Here is a 25656-nt window from a genome sequence, read left to right as displayed (position 1 = left end):
GCCTCGCCCCGCACGGCACCGGCGGCACGGCCCGGGGGGCAGCGGAGCCGCCGCGGAGCCTCCCCAGCCTGCACAGAACTTGTCGCCTTGCCGCCGGTGCGCCCCGGTGCCCGCTGGTTTCGCGCCGGGAACTTGGGGTGCTCGCTGCAATTCTGGATTATGTTCCTGCTGAGCCGGTCTGCGGGGAGCTGAGCCAGGGGAGGAAGCATGCGGGGCTATTTAATGGTTTTCTGCCTTATTTGCTGCACCGTGGACGGGCAAATAGTGTATTCCATCGCCGAGGAAACAGAGCGTGGAGCGTCTGTTGGGAACATAGCAAAGGATTTAGGAATAGATGCAGCTACACTTTCAGCTCGGAAATTTCGCATGATCACCGGTTCAAGTAAGCAATATTTTAATATAAATGCCAGCACAGGGGCTTTGTCTGTTAACGAGCCCATAGACAGAGAGCAGCTTTGTGAATTAAAGTCTGTCTGTCTTCTGAATTATGAACTCGTGTTAGAAAACCCTCTAGAGCTTTATAGGATGGAATTCAAAGTCTTGGACATAAATGACAACTCCCCCAGCTTTCCCTTAAGTGAATATCATATAAACATGCCTGAGTTCCTGTCACCTGGGGCACGGTTTGCACTCCCCAGTGCCCAAGATCCTGATGAAGGTGCTAACAGTGTCCAGAATTATACTCTGAGCCCCGATGAACATTTCTATTTGGAAATGCAGATCCGCGGGGATGGGAGTAAATATCCTGAATTGGTGCTGAAGAAAGCCTTAGACAGGGAGCAGCAAGCCACTCACAGACTTGTGCTTACAGCCAAAGATGGTGGGAATCCTCCAAAGTCTGGTGATGTCCCGGTCATTGTGACTGTGCTGGACACCAATGACAATGCACCAGAATTTGAGCACTCGGTCTACAGGGCGAGTATCTTGGAAAACTCCCCCAGTGGCACTTTGGTAGTCCAAGTGCACGCCACAGACTTGGATGAAGGTCCAAATGGAGAGGTCAGGTATTCCTTTAGCAATACAACTTCTGCTGACTTACAGCGAATGTTCTCAATTCACCCACACACCGGGGAGGTGACAGTCAATGGCGTTTTAGCTGTTCAGAGACCCCTTCTCGAGATGCTCATTGAGGCAAGAGATAATGGGGCATTTGGCATGTCCAGCACAGCTAAGCTGCTGGTGGAAATCACAGATGTGAACAATCATGGCCCAGAGATTACAATTACATCCCTTTCCAGTCCCATTCCTGAGGATGCTGTTCCTGGCACGGTGATAGCCCTGCTGAGTATTTTGGATAAGGACCCTGGGGAGAATGGGAAAGTAACCTGCCAGATCTCTGAAAACCTTCCCTTCCAGTTAAAGCCTTCCCTTCAAAACTACTACAGCCTTGTCACCAGCGAGCTTCTGGACCGAGAGCTGATCAGTGAGTACAACATCACCATTACTGCCACAGACTTGGGTTCTCCTCCTCTCACCACTCAGAAGACTGTTTGGGTGCAGATTTCTGACGTGAATGATAACGCCCCTGTCTTCAGTGCTGACGCATTCGATGTGTTTGTGGAGGAGAACAATCCACTTGGTGCTTTTCTCTACCAGGTCTCGGCATCTGACCCTGATACAGGGGAGAATGGACGGGTCTCTTACACTCTCAGGAATTCCACAGTTGCAGGCAGTGCCCTGACCAGCTTTTTGTCTATGAACTTGGCCAATGGGAGCATCTATGCAAAACGTGCCTTTGATTTTGAGCAGCTTAGGAGCTTCCACTTCCAAGTGGAAGCCAAGGACAATGGGTCACCAGCCTTGAGTGCTGCCATAAGAGTGAATGTTTACATCTCAGACCAGAATGACAATGCCCCGGCCATCCTGTACCCCACCAGCCAGAATGGCTCTGTAGCTGTGGAAGTTGTGCCCCGCCTGGCTGATGAGGACTACCTGGTGACCAAAGTGGTGGCAGATGACGAGGACAATGCACAGAATGCTTGGCTTTCCTATCACCTTGCCCATTCCTCTGACTCCACCCTGTTCCAGCTGTCACCGCACACCGGCGAGCTGCGCACCACGCGCTCCATGCGCTCCACCGACTTCCTCAAGCACAAGGTGGTCGTGGTGGTGCGGGACCACGGGGATCCGCCGCTCTCCTCCACTGTCACGGTGGGCATCCTGCTGGCTGACACCCTGCCCCAGGCACTGCCGGACTTTGATGACAGCGGGCAGCCGCCACCGCTACTCAACGCCACAAACATCTACTTGATCGTTTCCCTTGCCTGTGTCTCGTTCATCTTTGCAGCGTTCATCTTCTTCCTCGCCATCATCCGGCTGTGCCGGTGCCAGACTTGCTGCTGCAATGGCTGCTGCTGCCCATCTGATGACTATAAAAAGTATTGCTACAGTGTGCACATGCTTCCCAGCTCCCACCTGCCACCGGACATGCTGGAGGTCACTGGCGTGGGCAAACTCACTCACACCTACTTGTACAGGGCATCTGTAGGTCTTGGGCCTAGTAACGGCAGCATCCCAAATGGAGATGCTGGGAATGTTCCTAGTGGCTCAAGGTTACAAGTGCCAGGACCCTGCATCCAAGTGCAGCAGGTCCAAAGTGACCGGTTGAGTGCTGTCCTCGTGGTAAGTGCTTCTTCCTTTCACTTTTTTTCTCCCAGGCACGTGGCCTTGTGTCTGCACTAAGCTGCTCGGTGCAGAACATACTTGCAGGGACACAAGTGTCAATTCATGGCACCTGGAGGAAATTCCACTTTCTTTTCTCTATTTCCTAAAGCCAAGAATCTCTTTGGCTGAAATATTGTCGTGGGATGACAAAAGAGATTTTCTTTTCCCTGCTGTAAATGTTAAGGACCTTCAGACAGAACTGAAGGTAAAGGTGTAAGTGAAAACTAAATACTGTGCAAGCCAAGTCATTGTCTTTAGAGAGCTAAGTAGGGGCAGGATAAGAGTCCATGCAAGTTTCGAATCAATGTCTGGTTCTAAGAGACACTGTATAGAGTCTGTGATTTTAATTTTTTTAAAATTTTTTAATCCCACCCTGACATTCCTGAGATTTTTTTCATTGAGGGGGAGTAGTTTGTTGAGCTGAGATGCTGGTTTGCAATGTGTAAGGTAACTCTGTGGTGGAATAGCTGTAATTCCATATCCAGAGCCTCTTTAGGAAATGTGACTTGTAGTGCCCATCTCACTTTCCAAGCAATCCATAGGTTTTGTGAATCTAAAATATTCTCTTCTGGGCCTCTGACCAAGCCGGTTTCTTCTCAGTAGTATGATGAGTGATTTTGCAGGGGAAAATATCTTCCTGATCACAGTGTAGGGCTACAAGCTGGGCTATGTCTGCAGACATCATTTGCTGGATGTTGCTGCGTTACTTGTCCAAGATTCAGTTGTTTTATATCTATTTTTAATAGGTCCCGTGAGCCGTCTTTATATTTTTTATGAAGTTTTGAGATGTTTTGCCTGCAGACTGTCAAATTCCTTGGTGTGTATTACAGTATCTAACCACTGTTGGGTCTGTCCAGGCCAGTACTCTGTGTCTGGTAAGAGCTCCAGGGGGTTCTAAGGGAAATGTAAGAATTCAGGTTAGACAGACATGGTGTAATCTCCTTCCTGCTGTTATGTTTTATTCTAGTTTACAATTATTAGAGGCAGTCCTAAATCTGTTGCCATTATGTTTATTTTCACCCTTGAAATCTTTATTGTACCTTTAAATATATATAAATGCCCAGCCCCTTTTTGAACCTTGATGTAAGTTCAATAACTTTTTGGATAATCAAATATACATTCAGCTATATAACATTTTGGTTTATAACTCTTGAATTTCCAAGTAGTGACTTTTTGTAAGCTTTCCCTCCTAGGAAAGCACCAAATTTGCTCTTCACTATGCAATTAGTTCAATATGCCTTCCCTTATTTATGTGTTGACCAGATTTGATTTACACATGATGGTTTTCCTAGTATTTAATCAGTTGTAATTAGTTTTAAATCCTGTTGTCTGTAGAAGCAGAGGATTGCAGATGTTGTGGGTTTCTCACTGTTCAAGGAGGGGTGTGTGGAATACCTAGGTCTTGTAAAAGCAGAAAAGTTGGTGTCCTTCCTCAAGAAACTGTAGAGTCTAGGAAAATAGAAGCTGGCAGTGTGTAAGGAAGGATTTGTGCCTGATGCATTGGATACTTTGGGGTGCATTGGATTACTTGAGGATCTGGAAAATACAAAAGTTGAGTTAGAACCTTTGTAATGGGGAGGTAGAAAATGTTTTGGCAATATCTTGACTCAGAAGGTGTCTGCAAGAACCCTGGCAGTGTCTGGGAGTTGTAACTTGGACTGGAGAGTAGTTCATAATTGCAAAACTAATAATAGTGATGACAAATATATAACAACAAAAAACCAAACACCCTCAAAAAACTGTCACAACTCATTTCTTTGTTCCAGCTGAGCAAGATCTGGAAACTCAAGTTATCAACACATTAAAGAACCAAATAATAATAAAAATGCCCAAGTATTCCTAATCTCCATAATCAGAACAACTGTAATGTGTCTCATTATATCTTGTTGTATTTCAGTCATTCAGGTGAATTTTTAGACTTGTAACATGAGGCACCTTTTTGCAGCTTTTGATAGTGGGCAAAATAAATCCCAGATGTCATCTTTGGCAATTTAATTTCCTTGGCATGGCTTATGTGGAAGGTCCAAAGGCTTTACATTAACTGAGCTGAGTAGGGGAGAGGAGGCAGAGACTGTAAAAATCCATCTACCCTTGAAACCAAAATCATGCTGGTTATTAATTTGGTGCTGATCATTCCAGTGGCAGTTGAGTTGGAAAATTAACTATATATCTCTATCTCTATATCTCTATATCTCTATATCTCTATATCTCTATCTCTATCTCTATCTCTATCTCTATCTCTATCTCTATCTCTGTATCTGTATCTGTATCTATATCTATATATCTCTATCTCTATATCTGTATCTATATCTATATCTATATCTATATCTATATCTATATCTATATATCTATATCTATCTATATCTATATCTATATCTATATATCTATATCTCTATATATCTATATCTATATCTATATCTATATCTATATCTATATCTATATCTATATCTATATCTATATCTATATCTTTCTATCTATATATAGATACATATATCTATCTATCTACCATTAGAAATTTCAGTTAAAAGGTTTAAAATTTAATTTTGGATGTTGACTAAATGCAGTCTAAGTGCTTTCAGACTTATTCATTTGGAGTTACAAATAGAAACCTACATGATCCTTTGAGCTTTTGAAAAGGGGTGATTGTATTGCTCCCCAAGAATATAAATGTAACAAAAAGAAAGTAACAAATATTTAAAAGGCACTAGGAGTAACTCCATAGTTATCATTCAAAGCACTGAAAAGTATTAAAAAAATTAATTTTAGCAGAATTTAAATAGATCTGATTTTTATTTTGTTGTTTTTTGTTTTTTTTTAATTGAGGAGGTGATTACAATTTTCAGTATGCATAGGAGAGAAAAAGGTTTCTATATATGAAAATTTGATTGAATTTCCAGAAATTAGGTGTTTTTTCAAAATTCAGCTTGTTCTGCCTTTGCTGCAGAATTAAATAGGCTTGAATATTTTTACACATGCATGAGACCCATTTGTGCTTTTATATTTTCTATTTGGGTTAGAGCTATAAATAGCTGTGTGTATGGCCATCCCAGCAGTAGAGTAAACTGTAATGGTATCTTTTTCAGTATTTTGTTGTCTCTTTCTGCAGCATGGCACAAATGACAGCTAAGTGAAAAGCTGGGTACGCCGCTGTGCTGTACGAGAGACAAAGGCACAAGTGGTTACTAAAGTAAGCAGCAGTTCCCTGCCTGATTTCTGGGATTGTGATGTAGCCATGGATTGCTCCAGTTCTTTTGTTTGCCATTGTGCTACACAAAAGGTCTGTGAGATATTTCTCCATTCAGAGCTTAGTGACCTCTCTGTGACTTGGCATTCGATATTTAGGTTACACCCAAAAATAGACGTGGCGGAGAATTTTTCTCGCTAAACTGTAATGGGAGTGGAATAATTTTGCACAACATGGCATGCATTTCCTGTGACAAAAATGGATCTACTTCCATTGAGACAGGCTGGCAACTGAGGCTGGACTGCTGCAGGCTAAGCATCAGTGGCTTCCTCACACAAATGAGAGGACCAGATGTGTGTTCAAGCCCTCCCTGGCTCATTCTGGTGGGAATAACACAGACAAATGTACGAGTGAAGCACCTTCCCAATTCTTCCTGTCAGTGCTGTTACAGCCTGTCTAGAACCAGCAGTGTTACGTGAACATTACAAGAATTCAGTTCTTAGGAAGATTTGTTGGCTATGGAAGTTACTCTTGGGGTCAGGCCAAGAAAATCCTGAAAGGATCAAAGAAAATTCAGCAAGGGAAAGTGCCTCCTTCTGACCACTCCAATTACCCTTCACAAGGAAGAATGTGTTCAGCAAAAGAATGCAGAGTCTTGTAAACTCTACAAATTCTTGGGCTGAAACTTTGCTTCTCTGATGCCTGCCTTGGAGAGTTATTTTTAGTTATATTTTAGTTATATTTAGAGGAAAGGAGAGTGACAGGAGGAGTTGGTTGAGAGAAAGGGCTTGAGGGGATGTGGAGAGTAAGGTGCTTGTATTTAGAGATGGCTAAGGGGAAGGGAAGGATGATGTTGAATAGTGATGTGGGCTGAGGAAGGGTAATCCTTGTATGAAAGCATAAAACAAGGAAACATAATTTAGATCAAGTCCAGTCCTTTCCTGTATCAGTAACAATTTAATCTTAAATATTGAAATTCAAATATTTAAATTTTAATTTGTAAAATAATAATTTGAATTACAAAATTCATTAGGCTGTGCCCATTATTCCTATTGGAAAGTTATTCCTCTAAGGCTTTGAAATGCTCTTCTGACATTGTGCCAACTGTTCTTTACTATGAATTACACTTTTGATTTTGTGCCAGCAATTCCCTTTTAGTGTGAGTAGTTCTTTCCCTCTTTGCATCTTGCTTTATCCATGGCTTAGAAAGCAACCACATCCTCTCTTAGGCCTTGTTTTACCAAGCTCAACAAGTTGATCTCTTTCAGTCTTTTTTCCTATGGTCACCTCTGCACTTATCTGTTTATGCTGATATCCCTTCTCAGCATCAGGTTTTGATTTTTGGATATATATTTCTTGCTTTTCTTGCAAATGTGTGACCAGTCTCAGATATGTTTCAGAGAAAGGACTTCCTATGTAGATAGGATTATTTCCTTGCCCAGGTTATAGGGAATACATCACCTGATTCTTCTTGGGAGACCAGTTACCTCCTCCATAGTTTTAATAAATTGTCAAATCGGTTACATAGATATTATTGCAGAATTTCTTTGGGGGTGGGGGTGGATGGGTAGAGGTTAATTCCCCACATGGTTCTTCTGCCCAAATTCATCCATCTAAATGCTTGATGTTTGAGCCTTAGATGTTAAAAAGTCTTGGTCACCTGCTCAGAACAAATTATCTGTTCATCTTTGTTACATGAGTTTAGACAAAGCCTACAGACAGCATTGAGAGTAAACAAATTACTTTTATCTTGACAGATACCCAGAATTTGAAGTGAATGATACCATTGGAACTGGAACTGTTTTTAGAATAGCCCAACTTCTTGTGTTTAAAACTTTTCAATGCTGCAGTGTATTCAATGTTTTATTAAACTCAGAATAGATGACATGAATTTCAGTTTGTTTCCATTGAAGAGAATTAAAAACCAGCCTAGCAAATAGTTGTCTTTGATAAATCTGTGACTATTTTCCTTCCTTTTCAGTGTACCTTCATTTCTCTTTTAATCCTTCCTCCAAATTTGTATCCAAACAAACAAGGTAGTGGGCTCATGGTCACAGCTTGTGGCTGGATTTCACCATTTTTTAATTAATGTCTGCAGTTGTTTTTCTTCAATGAGATTATTCTACTTCAGACTTGACAGGTTTATATTAAAAAAAAAAACAAACACATAAGCCAAAACAAATTCTCTTCACTCCTATGCTTTTATTTATCAGTGCTTTTAGAAATCTATGATGGAAATCAGGTAGTGGGGAACTGAGGATTTTTAACTCTCAGTGTTTTGGTTCTTCCTTGGCAACAGCAATTTCCGTTCCCTTGAGTAATTTGTCACATATTCAGTGTCACACTCAAGATACTGAATACAGAGGAAAATACAGATTGTCATAAAATGGGATAGTGGCTCTGGGGCATTTTTGGTCCATGTGTGCCATATTTTTGTACCAATGACCATCCTCTGCTTCCCATTGGAATCCAACTGCTGGATTTTAGTGTGCCTCAATATATCTTGTATACAGTACACATATTAGGTATATTTATTATATTTATATAACATATAATATAATGCTGTGTATTTCTGGGGTTGAGACTTGCTGAAGATTATTTAAAACTGCAATTAATCAAAAGAATGGCAACAAAATCCAGAATCCAAACTAAGAAGGGGGGAAAAGCAGGCACATGGGAATTAAGGCATTTAGTTGAAAATTTGTAAGGCAAAGAAACAGGCAGGGAAGTAGCTCAAAGATTTGGTGCTATCAGAGGCATTTGGAAAATAAAAGCAAATTTGACCAATTAAGCAAAAGGAAGTTAAATATCATAGAAAGAAGGTACATTAAAAAAAAGGAAAAAGGAAGAGATTTGAAGCCTCTAGTCTTTGAGCAGTCTCTCTGAGGAAATTGAACATATTTTTGTTCTTTGAATTCTTTCTTCTCCAAAGGAATGATTTTTATATTTTGATCTGTTAGTGCTTCCATCTCCCCCATGGCTGGTCCCAGTCTGATGGGTCTTGACACTGTTTTTAGCGGCTTTTTACTTCTTTCTTACTCTGCAAAAGTCAAATATCTTTGCACCAGTGGCCTGCAAAATCAAAGCTTATGATGTTCCCTCACAAAACCCGAAGGTATTGATTCCAAAAGGTTCTGTGGTGTTACTCCTCAACCTTTTCCAATTCCTTTGTTAGGGTCAGAAGCAAGGAAGCAGGGAAGTCTTACAGCTGAGTGGGGTCTTCATCTTTTGACTTACACAGCTGTTTGCTCTGTGTCTGGGGAATGTGTTTTAGGCAGCTTTTAGATTTTGCTTTGTAGCCAAAAGTTCTATGGAGATTGGTGCAATATCCTTATGGTTAAAGCAGTTTTCATTACATGATATTAAATTCACAGGATTGTGATCGTACCTGTAGTACAAAGAGATTTCAATAAAAGCTTGAATTCAGTCTTTCAGCTCTGTGATTTTAATAAAAAACAGATGTGGAGATACTGGAGACAGGCCAGTGGTGGGCCTGGAGATAACAAAGGGACCGAAGCATTTCTCATATGTGAAAGACAGAAAGCTGTGACTTTTTAGTTCATAGAAGTCTGTGGGGCTGGGAGGGATCTCATTTCTGTAAGAAAATAGAGCCAGGCCCTTTTCAAGGGTGCCCAGTGAGAGGAAAAGAGGAGGATGCTCTGTCTAAGCTTAAGTAATTTGGTTGGTTGGGGTTTTTTCCACTGTGAGGATGCTGAGCACTGGAACAGGTTGCCCAGGGAGATTGTGAAGTCTTCATCCTTACAGATATTCAAATGTCATCTGGATGTGGTCCCAGACATCCTGCTTTGCTTGACCCTGCTTGGGAAGTGAGGTTGGACAAGACAATCTCCAGAGATCCCTTCCCACCTCACGAGTCTGTGATTCTGTGTTGTCCTTAATGGAGAAGTTGACTCAGTTTTCTTCTTTGTAGAATAGTAATCTTGTGGAAATGGCCTGTGTTGATTCTATTATCTAAATATATTCCTCCAAGTGAACCCTTCACTTGTTTGGATTTGTTTTAATGTTGTGAGTGTGTTTGGTTTTGTTTTTTATTGAACAATCAAGAATACCCTAAAGATAATCAATCTCTAAAGCTATTTATTTTCAGTATCATATTGGCTGGAAAAGGAAGTGGTTTCTTCCCTACAGTCAGAGGAGATATAAATGCTACCTTATCTCACATTTTTGGGGCTGGTGAAGTAAAATCACCCCAGCAAATGACTTGTGTAGTCAAAGTTGCCAGCTGGAATAGCTTCAAAGGATCTGGGGTTGTTGGTTTAGGGCTGCTATTTGCACTTTCATCTTTGTTTTAATCTTATTATATATTTATCTAGGGATTAGAATTAGCAAGTTCCTGTCTTCTCTTTTACAGCACTGTGCTTCTCTACAAGGCATTCCACCTCTTTAATGCTTCTCACCTTATTTAAAAAAACTACAGGAAAAATTAACCCGAGCTAATACAGATCATGGAAAGATGCCAGTTTGATCGTGGTCAGAACAGAGCTGCAGAATACAAATGTGCACTGAAAAATATTATCACTTTGGAGCTCTCAGTCTGGTGGGGCCCTTCACCATTGTCATGTCATGTTTTATGAAAAAAGGTTTTCTTCACTCAACCTGCTCCAAGAGGATCCAGATGTTTTTGAATAAAATCCAAACCCATCAAGCTGTCACCATTCTATGAATTAATAGTTCATCACCGAGTGTTTCTCTTCTGTTTTGTTTGTAGTCTCATCCAGGAGAGGGGGAAAATGTGGGTAATGCAGGTAATTGAGGTTCCTGGAAGACTTGTAAAGCTGACAGTATTGGATTAAATTTGATTGGGTGGAAAAAAAATGAAACATAGTGGCTGCCTGAGACATTTAAAAAGCCAAAGATGAGTTTAAATGCCTCTACTCCCTCCTAACAGTTTCTGCAGAACAGAAATCATGTTAGAAGAGAAGTAGAACAAGGATGGAGTTACAATAGCTACAATTTTGTTGTAGTTTTTTTCCCCTCTTAGAACACTGAACACATTTTTTTCTCCTTTGTGAAAAAATATATTGGCTCTAAATGAATCAGAATCTTGGCATGTTTTATGTGTGCACTCTGGAAAATCTCCACAATTTGTGGCCATTTCAAACACATTAACAATCTCAAACAAATGTATATTGCATTATCTCATAACTTACTACATCTCTGTACCCAGGGTTTCCAGTCACCTCAAAGGTAGCAGAATTATTCTATTTATCAACCTTAATGATGTATATTTAGACTGTTCCAAGTCTTTATTTGGCTACTGCTAATGCTCAATCCTGGTTTGATTCCAATAAAGCTAGTGAAATTTTATATATAAAAGTGTTCTGCCTGAAAAACACTTTTTAGTTACTATTATAAATAGGGATGAGTCACTTAATGTCATGCATTTTTAATGTAGTAATAAGTCTTCCAAAAGGATTGTTTTTCAAAATACTTTAACAGAGGAAAAATGGACCAGCAGCAATTACTGTCAGCAGTAGCACCTTGTATCCAAAAATCCAATTTAAATTTGCTTCCAGGACCAAATCTATGTTGTTCATAGGGAGGTATTTTGCTTCAGCTAAAGGATAGGTCAATGTGCCATCTGAAGGGAACTCCCACCCCAGTAACAGATGAAGTTCCATGGTATGAGAAACTTTAAAGTTGTCCTATTTTATTTAACAAAAGCAAATGCAATTGGTGGTCTTGGAGCCATGGACTTCTGTATTTTCAGCCCTCTCCACCGATGAATGAACAAAACCTTCTCAATATTTTAGGCTGTGTTCATACCATTACTTACCACAAAAATGGTGGATAGAAACCCTTTCATCACAGAAACCCTCAGGTGGCTCAGGTGGTGGTGATAGGTGGAACCTGTTAGACAAGTTTGACTGCACAATTTGGTCATTTCTCAGACTGGTTGCTCCAAGCCCTGCCCAACCAGGCCTTGGACACTTCCAGGGATCCAGGGGCAGCCACAGTTTCACTGGGGGACTTGTGCCAGGGCTTCCCCACCCTCACAGGGAACAATTCCTTCCCAATATCCCATCTATCCCTGCCCTCTGGCATGGGAAGCTATTCCTCCCTATTCTACAACTCCATACTCTTGCAAATAGTCTCCCTCCATCTTCCTTTTAGACTCCCTTAGGTACTGGAAGGCTGCAATGAGGTCACCCTGAAGCTTCTCTCCTCCAGACTGAACAATCACAATTCTCTCAGCCTTTCCTCATGGGAGAGGTGTCCCATCCCTCTGATCATCTTGGTGGACTCCTCTGGACTCACTCCAACAGGTTCTTGACCTTCCTGTGCTGGGAACCTGAGGGCTGGAGGCAGCTCTGCAGGTGGGGTCTCACCAGAGGCAGAATCCCTTCCTCTGACCTGCTGCCCACACTGCTTTTGATGTGGAACGTGTCTGATCTTTCCTTTAAATGTCTTGGTGAAGAATGTTTTGAAAAATGAGTTGGTATTTGTTGCAAAGTGGCCCTTGTGTCATGCTGGATAGTCATCAGGAGCTGCTAAGGTTGGCTGAGTTACAAACCTGTGAGAAATGATTGTTCATTCTATTTGGTAGATAATCACAAGAGCTGGAAAGCTCAGTTGCCTCTGAGTGCTGCCAGCAGAGAGCCTTGATCCAGCCAAGAGCTGGCAGGACCTGATAATTGCAGTTGTGATTTTGGCCCAGACCAAAATTGAGGCTGGGGCTGGAACTGAGGAGAGAAGATTGGGAGGAAGAAAAACCCAAAAATCAACACAGTGCTCAGCCCAAGACAAGAGTGCAGGGAAGAGGAGGGTCCCTAATTTCAGCACAAATATTTGGAAATGTGAGTCCTGTATGTGGGTGGCATTGAAGGCAGCACCTTGTCTGTGGCAGCCTGTTTCACAGTGTCACTGAAAAAATATTCAAGGAGTGTAAGAAACTAAGAGAAGTGAACGAATTAGTATCCAAGATGAGCATAAATAGCTTAACTAATTGCACAATGCAACAGGATAGTAATTAAACAGATGTATCACAATGGAAGATAATAAATAAAATATTTTATACCTCAGAAATCTAGTAACTATTTTCTTCTAATACTTCAACCTGGAGTGAAGATGTTTTGTTTCAGAGAAATTCTAGCAAGACTGAAGATTGTACAGGCTTTTGTATTTCTGCAGTATAGAAAGACCAGAAAATAATTCATTGGAGTTAAAATTTGGCAGGGTTCTCATTGTGAGTTAAAGTGCCAGAATTCTTGAATGAAGGATTAAAAGAGAACTGAAAGTCTTTGGTGAAAATACAATGTCAAGATTGCTCCCAGTGTGTGTACAGCAGAAAGATAACTATGGAGTTCAATGGTGACAAGATGATAACAATATGGATTGGTTTGTACCTCCCTGTCTTTCAAACCCTCTTTTTCTCTCTGTTTGTACTTTCTCCTCCCTTATGCTTGTCCCTTTTTCCTTCTCCTGAGGTCTAGTTCCAGCCCTTAGAAACGTTTTCACATTTCACTCTGATTTAAAATGCACAAACCCCCGAGAGAGGGACCAGACCCAGTTTCCTGTTCTCACTGAGCCAGCAGACAGAACCACACTGCCTTTTCTGTTCTTATAAACCTTGACTTTTACTGCCTCTGTTTCCATAGAGATGCCTCCCCTGACCACTATGCCAATGTCTTGGGGGGATCTGTGCTTCTCAGTGATTTGAAGGCCTCTAAACTCTGTCTTTAACCACTATTCAGAGTGATAAAGAAACCCAGGAGGTACACTGGTGTTGCTGGACATTATTTTTAGCTTTTTCCTAACCATGTGGCCAGTGATAGTTTGTATTCCAAACGTGCAATCCTAAAATCTGTCTCTGAAGAGCACACTGTGCAGGGAATATCAAATGCAAAAATCATGCTGAGACACTGCAGGTTTATCTCATTGTGGAGGACAATGTTTTGATTAGTACAAAGAGAGGGGATTGCTTTCAGTGGGTGCATTTGATATTGTCATCCCTGCTTATCACTCAGAGTCTCACATGTCCTGCTGTGGTTTCTCTGCTCAGCGATGGAAGGAATATGCTGAGCTCAGCTGAGTTGTTAAAAGCTGGAAGTCTGGTGTCATTTGAGGTGTACCAGGGCTAGCAGATGTATTCTGTAAGGTTGGGAGATCTGTGTCCTTCTGGAAGGAGCAGCTGAGGACCAGGCAGGATACCCTGTCCTCTGCCTGCTGTTGCAGGACCTGGTACAAGCAGTGTGGGTTTCCCTCAGATCATAAAAATGTTTGGCTTTGCCATGTCCATGATCCATGCAAAATGCATAAGGTAATTCTGCATTAATACTACAGCACTAATTCATGCTAAACACCAGATATAGTCCAGCTTTTAAAGGAATATTTCATTAGGTCAATCACTCTGATCTATTCAGTAAGAACTCTTGTGCTCAAGGAAACAAATATTGAAGTCTTACTAAATTTAAATCATAAATATTTTGTGCCACTGAGGTTTTAAGAATTCCAAAGGGAAGTTTGAAAATAGATTTGCTTAATGTTTATCTACAAATCCCCAAACACTTATCTCCCTTCACCTAGTGCAAATAATAAATTATACATATGCATATGTACCTTATTTCTTGAGACTACCCAAATATCCTTTGCAGTAGTGCTTTAAACCTTGCTGTGGCCATTTGAGCCCAGATATTGCTGATATCTTAGGAACCAATTAAGATGCTTGCCAAAAATCATTAAGTCCCTGATGTACCAGTGAACAGAAACCAGCTCCTGACTTCCTGCTTTTATGGTGTGTGATCAGCTGCTTCTGCTTCCACCTCTCTTTTGTCTTGTTCTGATTTCTAAAGCCACAGTTTGGCTCCAGGGTACTTTTCTTGTTACTGCATGAGTGCCACTGCTTCTCAGGCCTTCCTCTGAGCTTCTGATCATAATCTGCCCCACCTCATATGTTGCACCTCCCTTTTTCTTTGCTTCCCTTTCCAAGAACTCTCAGATGCCATAAATCAGAGGTGAACTTGTTGCACTGGTGAATCTGACAGAGCTGTACATCAGTGTTGAAGCTGGGCATGCAGGTCCTGAACTGGCCAGCTGTGATCAGTGGCTTTCCAGCATCATCTCAATACCTTGGCTACTGTTTCACCCCGAGGTGCTCCTGTCAGCTTGTACAACACAGGGTATTTTTCATGCCATGCTGCCAAATCCTTTCTTAATGCGGTGATTGATATCACAGTTCTTGTGTTTCCTAAAATCTGTTCACTGCTGCCTCATTCTCTGCCGCTGTACCCATCCAGGGAATGAGCTGAGAGATGTTTCTGGCTGCTCCCATCTCATCTCCCTCCTGCCCTGCTCCTTGAAACCCCTCCAGCTGCCTGGAGCCAGCCCTGTTCTCCTGCAGCAGCAGCAGCAGTGAGTGCCAGAGACCGAGGAATGGTGAGGAAGGATGCAGGAGCTGTGTCTGTGAGTAGATAGGGAAGTGGACTTGGAGCAGAGACCTCATACAGCTGTGCCTCATCCCTTTCCTAAAGCCTCTCTGGGTTGTAAAAACCATTATTGCTTTTTCTTCTCTGGGCCCCTCCACGCAGTGTTGTCTGTGTTTTTATTTTAACTTGGTTGCTCACAGCATCTGCTGGCATCAGTCTCATCCTTTCAGACTGAACTCTTACCCCTCTTACCCCCACAAATCTGTCTGTGCAAATTGAGTCTTGCACAGAAGAATCTGCAATTATTATTTAGGAGATCAGGATTACAGAAGTGAGAGTAAGAACTTGTGGCAGGGAAAAGTGATTTTATTCTGCAAATCCCCAAAGTTTCCCACTCTCACTCATTTTCTTACTAGATTTTGCACACTCACACCCACATAGTCCCAAGCATCAGTGGCTGATGGTCACTGGTGACCAGGATCACTTGTGTGCAATGCTTTGGGACAAGGGACATTGGCTGTCATGGCTCACAGACTCATTCAGTTGTGACCAGGGACTTGTCATTGATGCCCTTTAGAGATGGGTGCTGTCTGGGATCTTTGGCATCATTGTTTCGTTTCACCTTTTATAGTCTTGAGTAAAATTCCTTAATTTCACACTTCTCTTGTATTCCCCACTGTGCATCTTAAGGCTCCAGTTCTCTTCTCCATCTTCTCTACACCTTATTTTAGGTAATTTTCCTCCTCTTCATTCATTTGAATTAAAACTTCACATAGGGTCCTCTATAGAAATTAATGCATTGTTTTCATGTTGTTCCTTGTTTCGTATTTTCTTTGTGTGCTTGAACATTTGCACACACTTAGAGTCATAATAATATACTAATATATACTAATATATACTAATATATACTAATATAATAATATATAGTCATATACTATATGACTAATAATACTTTATACTAATCCTCAATAAATATTTTTTTGCAACTTTCTGGATGCAAAAGGAAAGAAAGTAAATGGGTGCAAATAATGGATTAAAGACAGGAAAAATTCAGGTTAGTTACATGTAATGAATTTAAACCACTGTTAAAGTGTTCACAAGAAATGAGGAAGCAAAATTCTTGCTGGGGCTTTTTTTTTGCATAGAATTATTATCAGATTGTTTTGGTATGTCATCAGGCACTACTTGGAAATGCACAGTTGGAATCCAATCCTCTCTGCTGTTCTGATAACCTTATTAAAAATGACTGAGATTGTAAAGTGCAGTAAAGGGCATAAAATGGCTGGAATGCAGATTCCAAGTCAACAGAAAAAAACCCAAAAAACCCCAAGCTTTGGCTTGTCTATTTAGGAGACATTTGGGAGAGAGGAGGTTATGGAATCCCACTGTGCCAGCACCCTGCAGAGAAACACAAATATAAAACAAAATCATTTAGCAGAGAGTGTAAGTCAGGGTCAAATGCTGCTCCTGGTTCTGCTGAGTAAGGAAATCAATGGGATGTGTCCTGAGGTCAGATAATATCAGCAGATTCTGCAGTATTAACATTTTACATATATATGATAATATATATATTTATCATATATATGGCTATAGGTTATAAATAGTCCAAGAACAGCACAGTTTGGGCAGAAGGATTTTTTGTAATAGGATTTTAAGTAAAAATCTTCTAAGCTCAGAAATGCCTGCTGAGAATTAGAAAACAAAATGAAATATTTTCCTGCCCTACTTTCCTTGCTTAGCCATTCCTGTGCAGACACATGAAATACAGAAAGCTGTGGAGCAGAATACTGGTCTTATTAAAAAATCCTCACATATTCAGTATGTTTTATGGAGTCTGTACTCTAATCCCCTCCTGCCTCCTTTATGGCTCTCAGCTGCTCTTTAAAATAGTTGAAGGGGTTTGATTTTCTGGCTGCATGAGATGTGGCACGTGTATCAGAACTGCAGGAGAAGATCTGCAGCTGAAAGTGCAGCTGCAAGGGGAGTAAGAGCAGAGGGTTCTTGGGTGTTTGCCTGTATTGTTCAGCAAAGCCTTTCCCATTTGTGCTAAAAGCTGTGTGGGTTCTGTGATGGAGATTTTCCCCAAGAGGAGAAAAGAGGGGAAAAGGAGGCTGAGGGCAGAGCTCATAGCAGTCTACATTTTCCTTATGGGGGCAGAACTGATCTCTGCTCTCTGGTGACCAGTGACAGGAGGGCAGGTTCAAGAAAATTTTCTTCACCCAGGGAGTGGCTGGGCACTGGAGTAGGCTCCCAGGACAGTTCTTGAGGCACCAAACCTGCCCAGAATTCAAGGAGTGTTTGGACAACACTCTCAAGCACAGGGTGGGATTGTTGGGGTGTCCTGTGCAGGGCAAGGATTTGGATTTCAATGATTCTTATGGGTCAGCTCAGGATATTCTTTGATTCTATTTGTCCTTGGGGTCAAGTTTCTTCCTTCCCACCACACAGAATTACAAATCTAAAGAATGACTAATGCTGAGCCCACCATGAAAGGCTGGAACCAGATGTGCAGGGGTTCACCCCACCCCATATCTGGCTTGTCTGTTGTGTCAGGTGTGGTGAGAACATCCTGTACCCAACCTGTGTTTGTGCTGGGGAATTCTGGAAGCCCAGAGCACCACCTTCATTGTTCCTTTGGTTATTCATCCATTCCACAGCAAGGAAGGTCCATGATATATCAACAGCTCTGTCTTCTCTGGCTTGGTGATGACCAAGCCTCTGGGTGCAGAAAGCTCTGCACTTCTGTCTGACTGCACCAGCCAGAGGTGGAGATCATGATTTACTTCACTTCCATGTTTTAAAAAGCATAGCTGTAATGATTTAATTTCCTGCCAAAGTTGATATTGACTTTGTCCAGCATCAAGAAAAGAGCATTCAAGTAGTTAATTCTAAAATATAACCTTGAAAGGGAAAGTAGTTGCTACACTTTTAAATCTGATGAAGTAGAACTTGTTCTATTAATTTGAGAAATCTAGGGCAGATCTGTACAACTCAGTATAAGAGCATTTTGGGGCTTATTTTAGATTGAGAAAATAATTTCTCTGCTGCTTTACATATTTAACTTCAGGAGCAAGTTGTAGCTTGATGCTGTGTAAGAATATCTTGGTGGCTTGAAAGAGACCCTTGTAGTTCAGAGCTAACCTCCCATGAAGTTTTGGAGTAGAGATGTGGAGAGAGTAGGAAGAAATTCTTCCCTGTGAGGGTGGGAGGCCCTGGCACAGGGTGCCCAGAGAAGCTGTGGCTGTCCCTGGATCCCTGGCAGTGTCCAAGGCCAGGTTGAAGCAACCTGGGCTGGTGGAAGGTGTCCCTGCCCATGGCAGGGGCTGGAATGAGATGAGCTTTAAGGCCTCTTCCAACTCAAACCATTCCAAGTCTCACACAGAAAGAAAGGACTAGAAAAAAATTTTGAGCAACATGAGCACAGCTTAGATGTATCCATTGCATGATCCAACCATCTTCCAGTTGTGCATCTGAGCTTTCTACTTGTGTCTTGGGCTGCCTGGAGTGCCTGCAGTGAATGTGTGTTGGAGGGCATTCCTGTCTAGGGAAAAAGCACAAAACACTTAAGTCCCATTGAAAATGTCACATAGGGCTGAAGTTGCAGGTAGGTGTGCTTTGGTGAGAGAATGCACCTGATATTCCAGCACAGTTAGAGGTTAATAGGTTAATGCCTGCTTCAGCTGGTCTTTTGAAAATACCTGGAGGCAGGGTGGCAGCAGGTGTGAGACTGGTGAGCCTGGGCTGGGCTCTTTATCTCTCAGTGAAAGGTCTGCAACATTTTAAAAGTGTTAAGGATGGATCAGGCAGCTTGTAAAAGGAAATTGCAGTGAAAGTATCTGTGAATAACAAAAGCAGGAGTTAACCATTCAGTACAAGGGGTAATCCCGTTAGTACCTTAGCAGGGCACTGCTGAGGAAAGGAGATTTTCACATTATTGTTTTGTGGCTCTGAACTGAGTATGATTATCCAAATACAGGTCTCAATAAATTAGGCATTGAAATCAAAACTTAAGATATGCTTTTATGACTTAAATTTATCGTTCTGTTGCTTGATGCACTTCCATGAACTAAGATAATTCATGAAGATGTTATTAGGAAATGGAACAAACCTGGGAAAGTCATTAGTGAGCAGGAGAGTGAGAAAGAAAAAGTGCAAATGAAGGTGGAGAAAACTCCAACCTCCCAAAAAGCAAAATCTGATCCAACACAAGGTGTTCAGGTTACAATTAAGGCATTGACAGTTAATACTTCCTACAGACCCAAAGGCAAACTCAGGTCATCAGTAAAACAGTGTGGATTCAAACCTACCAAACTGCCAGTTCCTTCTTAGATCCAAACCAGGCAGATGCAGGTTTAGGCTGTAAACTTGGAAGAGGCACTTTAGGAGTAAGCAGGGAGTATAAACAAAGCTAGTTGATGTAACTCAGCATGTGCTTTCAAGAGAGGGAATCCACAGTACTTGGGTACTTGAACAGTCTTTAATAATACAAACCTGATCTCTTTTCTTTTTCTCTTTTCATTGCTGAGAAAATGCCTTTGGTCTTTCTCAGCAGTGAAGAAGGTGACTGTTCCTCATATTACTCTTTGCCTGTACTTTTGATTCTTGCCCTCTATTTTTATACCTAGGTCTCCATTTCCATTGGTTCTGTGCCACTGTTTGGTGCTTAGCTTCCTACTTTATCCAAATTGTGCAGACAAAAACGAGGGGAAAAGGAGACCTCAGCATACCTTATAGCATCATTTTGGAACACAGTGTGTTTCTTGTATAGCCACAAGGACAAATGCAAAGCTCCTAGGACGCTGAGGGGAGAGAAACATGGAAAATTAACACAAAGGGAGAAAGTGAGTGGACATCCTGTGGCTCATGATGAAGGCACTTCTTAGGGAATTGAGCACAGAAGTGCTCCTTAAAGCAGAAAACTAAACTGAGTCTTCAGTTTCCAAGCAAGTGCTTAGTAATTTGTGAATTCATATGTATATATTCAATTAAACATTCAGAGACAGTTTCAGGAGAGTCAGAGCTACCTCATAACCTTATCTTGGTTCTCAGACTCTAAGGAGGAGCGTGCAACACCTGTGAATATAAGTATGGAACTAAGCTGTAGCCAGAGCTGAGAAATTAAATTATAATCACCTGGAAGAAATTTGTTTGACTCCAGTGTGTCTCACAACACGCTGAGGTGTAATTTAGTGGTGATTGCTTGAGCTGGAGAGTCAGGCTGCATGGACAAGGGGTGAAAACTGTCTCCAAAGGGAGACAATGGTGGTAAAGGAAAACTCATCAACCAAAACCTTCAAGAAAATATTTGGCAGTAGAAGTAACACTTACAGGCTTGGTGGTGACTTTAGAAAGGTGAAAGTTATTTTGTTGGTGTCCACGTTGTTAATGTCCTTCCATTTAGAATGGCACAGTGTGTGACATTATGCGCAATAAATTGCGAAAGCATTTTTAAGTCACCAGAAAAATATAGCAGAAGACAGAATGAGTCAGACAGATCCATCCTTAAAATTTAGACTAGAAGTGAGAAATGATTGAATGTACTGTGGTGATCAGGAGAAGAAAAGGAATTTTTTTCTATGTATCTTCATGGTTTATATCAATAGAAATTTATAACACCAACCCCTCGCAAGTTACATTATTGCAAAGAAATTGTGACCTAAATACAAACAGGATTTTTTCTGGCTGTTTAGCAGCCTTGGTTCCCATAACAGCAATGTTTTAAATAGCCTGGCTTCAGATGCTTGTGATACAAAAAGATATTCTCACCAATTAGATTCCTACCAATGGGAAAATGGATTTAAGGAAAAACAGAGCCAACCCAACTGAATAATTTGACACAGGATCTGTCTCTTTCAGACATGGGAGAGGCAGGTTCCAAATGAAAAGATGACTTGTCAACATGTAATTCAAGTGTGGAAGATGACTGGGACATAGAAGCCAAGAAGTTTGCTGTATAAATTAGTTCACATTCCCTCAGGGAGGCATTTTGCAGCATTTTTAGGGAAAGTGGGAATCCCACATCCCCAAGAAATTCCATACAGAATGCAGACCTTTATGTTGCCATATCTCTAGGCAGTATCTTCCCTCTCAAATAGTCCTTGAGGCAAGGGAAGTCACCAGAAAAACCCCTTTACAGCATCCTTCAGAGAGCAGCTGAGGGGGTCCTCACTGAAGTAAGCAGGGTTGCAGAAGATTGCACAAATCCTAAGAACTTGAAGTGAGAGATGGGGTTGAACTGAAGTAGCATGAGTACCCCCTTAAAATACCAAAATGGTTTTTTCCATAGACTTCATAAATACCCATGGATTAGAAGATGGTGCTCACAGGAAAAATCTGTGTATAAGAAACTGCACAAACTCATTCCCTTACAATTTATTGGTAATGTTTTCCACTTTGGTTGATGTAATCTGTCCTATGACTGATGGATGTTCCTTTCTCTGGACTTGATTTAATTCTAAGCAAGGCAGACAAATTGCAGGCACCAAATACAAGCAGGCACATAGAGGAAATCTAGTTTGTTTGTTTTTCTGGAGAATGACACCAATTAACCTGCTTGTTAATGGCTAAACCATGGATTCTGTGGACTTGTCTCTATATTTTTTGCACACAGTTGTATCAGTAGGCTGAAACCATGTCTGTTTTTAGACAGTATTCAAGCAATCTCTTTGCCACTGAAGATCTACGTGCTGTGAAGTATGTGCAGAAATCTGGAGTCCTGTGCTTGGAGCTGGTGTCTTCCCACCAGTTTGGAAAGGACACTGAGACACTGACTCGAATGTTTAAGGGATATGAGTTACTGAAATGAAATTATTTACAAAGAAGTGAAATGTCTTTTCAGATGTCAAAACACCTTGGAGTTCTTCAGTTTACATGTTGTACATTCACATCTTTCTGGTTTCTAACATGTCTTTCCCTCTCCTTTTGCTGTATGAGACTCAGAAATAACCAGAGGAGGAACTTTGCCGAGTGCTCTGCAATGAAGCAAATTGAACACAAATTTATTGCTGCCCAAGCAAGTTTATGAGGTCCTTGTTAAACTTTATAGAAAAAAAATTACTTGTATAAGTAGGATTTGAAATGGATGAACTTTCCAAGGGCCTGCAGAAGTGCATCTGTATATAATTGTATCATCACCAAGAAAAAAATCTGCACAGACATGTTTTTGTGGCACTGCATCAGGCTGCTACTTATTCAGGCATATCTATATGTAGAACTGTTTCAAGGAACATTTGCAGAGAAATGTGAGGATTTTCCATGCTAAAATTGTTACATTACTATGGCTGCTGGGGTATATACGTATCAATGTATAACTATCTTGAGAAATACTTGATTTTCTTGTGCAGGACTTGATAAAATTGGTATTCTTTGCTCCACCTGTATGTTTGTTCTTGTGCCATTTAATTTAGCCAAGCTAATTAAAGCAGTGCAGTTTCTGTATGTCAGCAAATAGCAGAGGCCTGTGTATATAGATACTGCATACAGGCACTATCCAATCACCCCAGGGGTTATCAGGTTTATCAGCTGGTTTTGCTGCAGGGATGAATTCTGATTCTCTTGCTCATGTGCATTGTTCTGAACTCAATGGGTACATTTTGGAGGTGTTTGAAAATTTTAGATGAAATTTCAAGAAATTACTGAAAAGGAAAACTGGAGGAAAAAAAAAAAAAGAAAACTAGGAGGCCCCTAAGCCTTGATTAATTTGAAACTGAAATTACATTTTTCTGTGTTTCAAGTTTTGTCTATTACTAGAAAAATCAATATTACTACAGACCAGATCCCGAAATGTTTCCTGAATTGAAATTTTTCCTGAATTAAAATCACAGCCTGCAGGACTGACTCAGCATTAACACTGAAGCTGATGCAAATAACTAAAATTATTATGACCACAGATGAATTTTATATAGATTTAAAAGGACCTGGGGAACATTTAATCAGAACAGAACACATTTTGGTATATCACTTATCCACTCTGTACTCAGCTTTAACTTCATAAAGCAAGCTTTTTGAGAAAGAATGTGACATTTGTGCAAGGCTTCTGTAAATAAGCCAAGCTATAGTACCAATTTATACCATGATTATCAGAGTAATATTTTATTGGTGCTATAAAACTTACAAAAAAGGCAAGAAGCCAGGCAATCCTAGATCTTACAATTCTAAAAGTAGGAGAAAAATTTTCTAAGAACTTGAGGTCGACAGAAATGTTTGACAGGGATGAAAATATTATGGAATATGTGTATTATCTCTGTTCAGTTCTACATTCTGTGGTGTTTTGCAAAACTTTTGCTGTGCACAGTCTTAGCTGTCCACTGAGACACAGGGTGTGAGGGGAGATGAACTGAGGTGATGTGCAAATAGTGAAGTGGGCCAGGATTTGAGGGTTCAGCAGCCCTTCCTTGTTGAAATACAATAGAGCAGAGCCTGAATGTCTATCACAGCTAACTCATGAGGTCCAGAAATGGTGTGAAAGATTCCTTGCTGTTATTAAACCCCCCTGGATGTGGGATTGATGTGTTTCATTCACACAGAGTAAAATCAGCTTGTGGCTAGAAAGCTATTGCCTACAGAGATGAGATTTATCTTCCCAGCACCTCCTAGCCACGAGCATTTCCTGGAGAGTCTTCATTAACATCTTCTTTAAGGCAAGGCCTTAGATATCACCAATGTTGCTGGGGCTTTTGGCCTTTTATTGTTTTGTATATTTGTTAGAGGACTCTGTGGGTGTGCACCTGGAGGTGTGGGGCAGAGATGATCTTGTGGACTGTGCTGAAATCACTGTGTGATTTTTAGAAAACTGAGGGTGCCTCTCTTCAGGCTTCTGTCTTTCTTAATGGCTGCAAGTTGGTTTGACACGTGGCTGTATGGTCCATGTATATTAGTGCTGCTATAACTTTTATTTTTATTGCATTCAGCAGGGTATTGGGTTCTTTGATGATATTGGGTTCTTCTGTGTTGGTTGGTAAGGGGTTTTGTTGTTTGGCACCTTTTTTTTTTTTTGTGTGTGAGACTTTTGTCTCCTGACCTTTTGTCAAGGTATTTTGTTCTGAGTCTGTGAATATTGCAATCTTGAAGGTGGGTACCTAGCCAAAAAATTGAAGTTAATTTTTTTCTAAGTGTTTGGCTCCTGGCAACTGGTTGAAATGGGCAATTATCCAGGTGTTCTAGGCACTTGGCATCTCTAGCTGCTTCTGTTGGTCTTCACAGACCAATATTTATCCTACTTAAAAATATAAGCAGGGTTGGGTGGCTTGACAGCAGTAATTGCAGATACTGGGATACTGGACACATCAAAATAAATATGAGGGCAAGTATTTGAGCCACAGAAATGGGCTGAGAATAAAGGAACCATCAGCCCAAATGTGGTAAGTGTTGTCTCTTCTGGTAAAGGTGACCACAGATAAAAGCTGATAGATTGGCAGCAATTTTTAGTGATGCTGAGTCAGAGTGAGGGCAGTTGTGCTCCAGGGTTTGTGAAGAAACTAAATTTAGAGATTTATAGTGTTCTCATGGTGAGGGTTGTCCAGGCCAACAAAGGGCAATGGAAGAGGTTTTAGCTGAGTGTTGAGGTCACCCCTTCCCCTTGACAGACCAGTCCAATCCAGAGAGGATTTTTTGGATGTTCCAAAAGACTTTATGGGGAAAGAAATGGGGAAAAAAAATTCCCAAAACAAGAGGGAAGGAAACACTTGTAGAGAAAGAGTTTCTGCATTGGGTAGTAGGTGCAACATAGCTGCACACCTGAAGGACAATAGTCTATGGTTTGTCTCATTAAATCTCTCACCTCAGTGACTTAGGTGGTGTATGAATGGGAGTTTCAGTTTATTGTCTTTGCTGGGACTTTTGACATTGGGGTAAAACTCATTGCAGGTGCAGCATCACCACCCCCACTGCTGAGTTTGCTCAATTTCATGACTGTTTTTTGTCAGTCCTCTGTCACAAGGGGAGAGGAGGAAAAAACCGTAACTGGAAAACAGATCGTGTTCCACCTTCCCTGCAGCTGCACCTGATCACCTTGAGCCTGTGTATTACATCGGATGAGAAACTGAGGCTCGCCTTAAATGCTCATAACTCATGGGTGTGACTTGCAGAATTCTCTCAGCCGGGCGGAGGTGGGTGGGAGCAGCGCAGGGGTGCCCGTGGAGGCTGGGCAGGGGGACGGTGCTGCAGCAAGGACGAACCTCCGAGGGAGCAGAGGGGCAGGACTCCAAGAAAGAGGTCGTCAAACCCACTGCAGCAACGCACAAACGGCACCAGACCTGGCTGGAAGCCCATTTTTTCCCGAAGCTCTGCGCCGATTTAACCCTCTCAAGCGGCTGCACTTCAGCGCTGCAGCAGCAGGTCCACAAGTGAATGCAGTTATCAGCTCCCCCAGCCGCCTCCCCGCGCCCCCAAAGCTTCAGAGGCGAAGCCAGGGCGGAGACGAGG

At 41.4% G+C, this 25656-nt stretch overlaps 1 protein-coding gene across 2 annotated transcripts in view; it reads left to right on the top strand.

Annotated features, from left to right (window-relative positions):
• The first annotated feature begins 74 nt into the window (after window positions 1-74).
• LOC107210716 (protocadherin alpha-C1-like) overlaps window positions 75-25656 on the top strand; it is a 75524-nt gene continuing 49942 nt past the window's right edge. The window contains exon 1 of one of the 2 annotated variants that reach the window (XM_015641908.3): window positions 75-2622. In XM_015641908.3, the coding sequence (XP_015497394.1) occupies window positions 208-2622 (2415 nt within the window). In that variant the 5' untranslated portion in view covers window positions 75-207. The remainder of the gene's footprint in view (window positions 2623-25656) is intronic. The other variant, XM_015641907.3, reaches the window with a different exon arrangement.

This window comes from Parus major, chromosome 13 (genome assembly GCF_001522545.3).
Source record: "Parus major isolate Abel chromosome 13, Parus_major1.1, whole genome shotgun sequence".
Lineage (NCBI taxonomy): Eukaryota > Metazoa > Chordata > Aves > Passeriformes > Paridae > Parus > Parus major.
The sequence above is the reverse complement of the archived record's forward strand: the minus strand, read 5'-3'. Positions and strand labels throughout refer to the sequence as shown.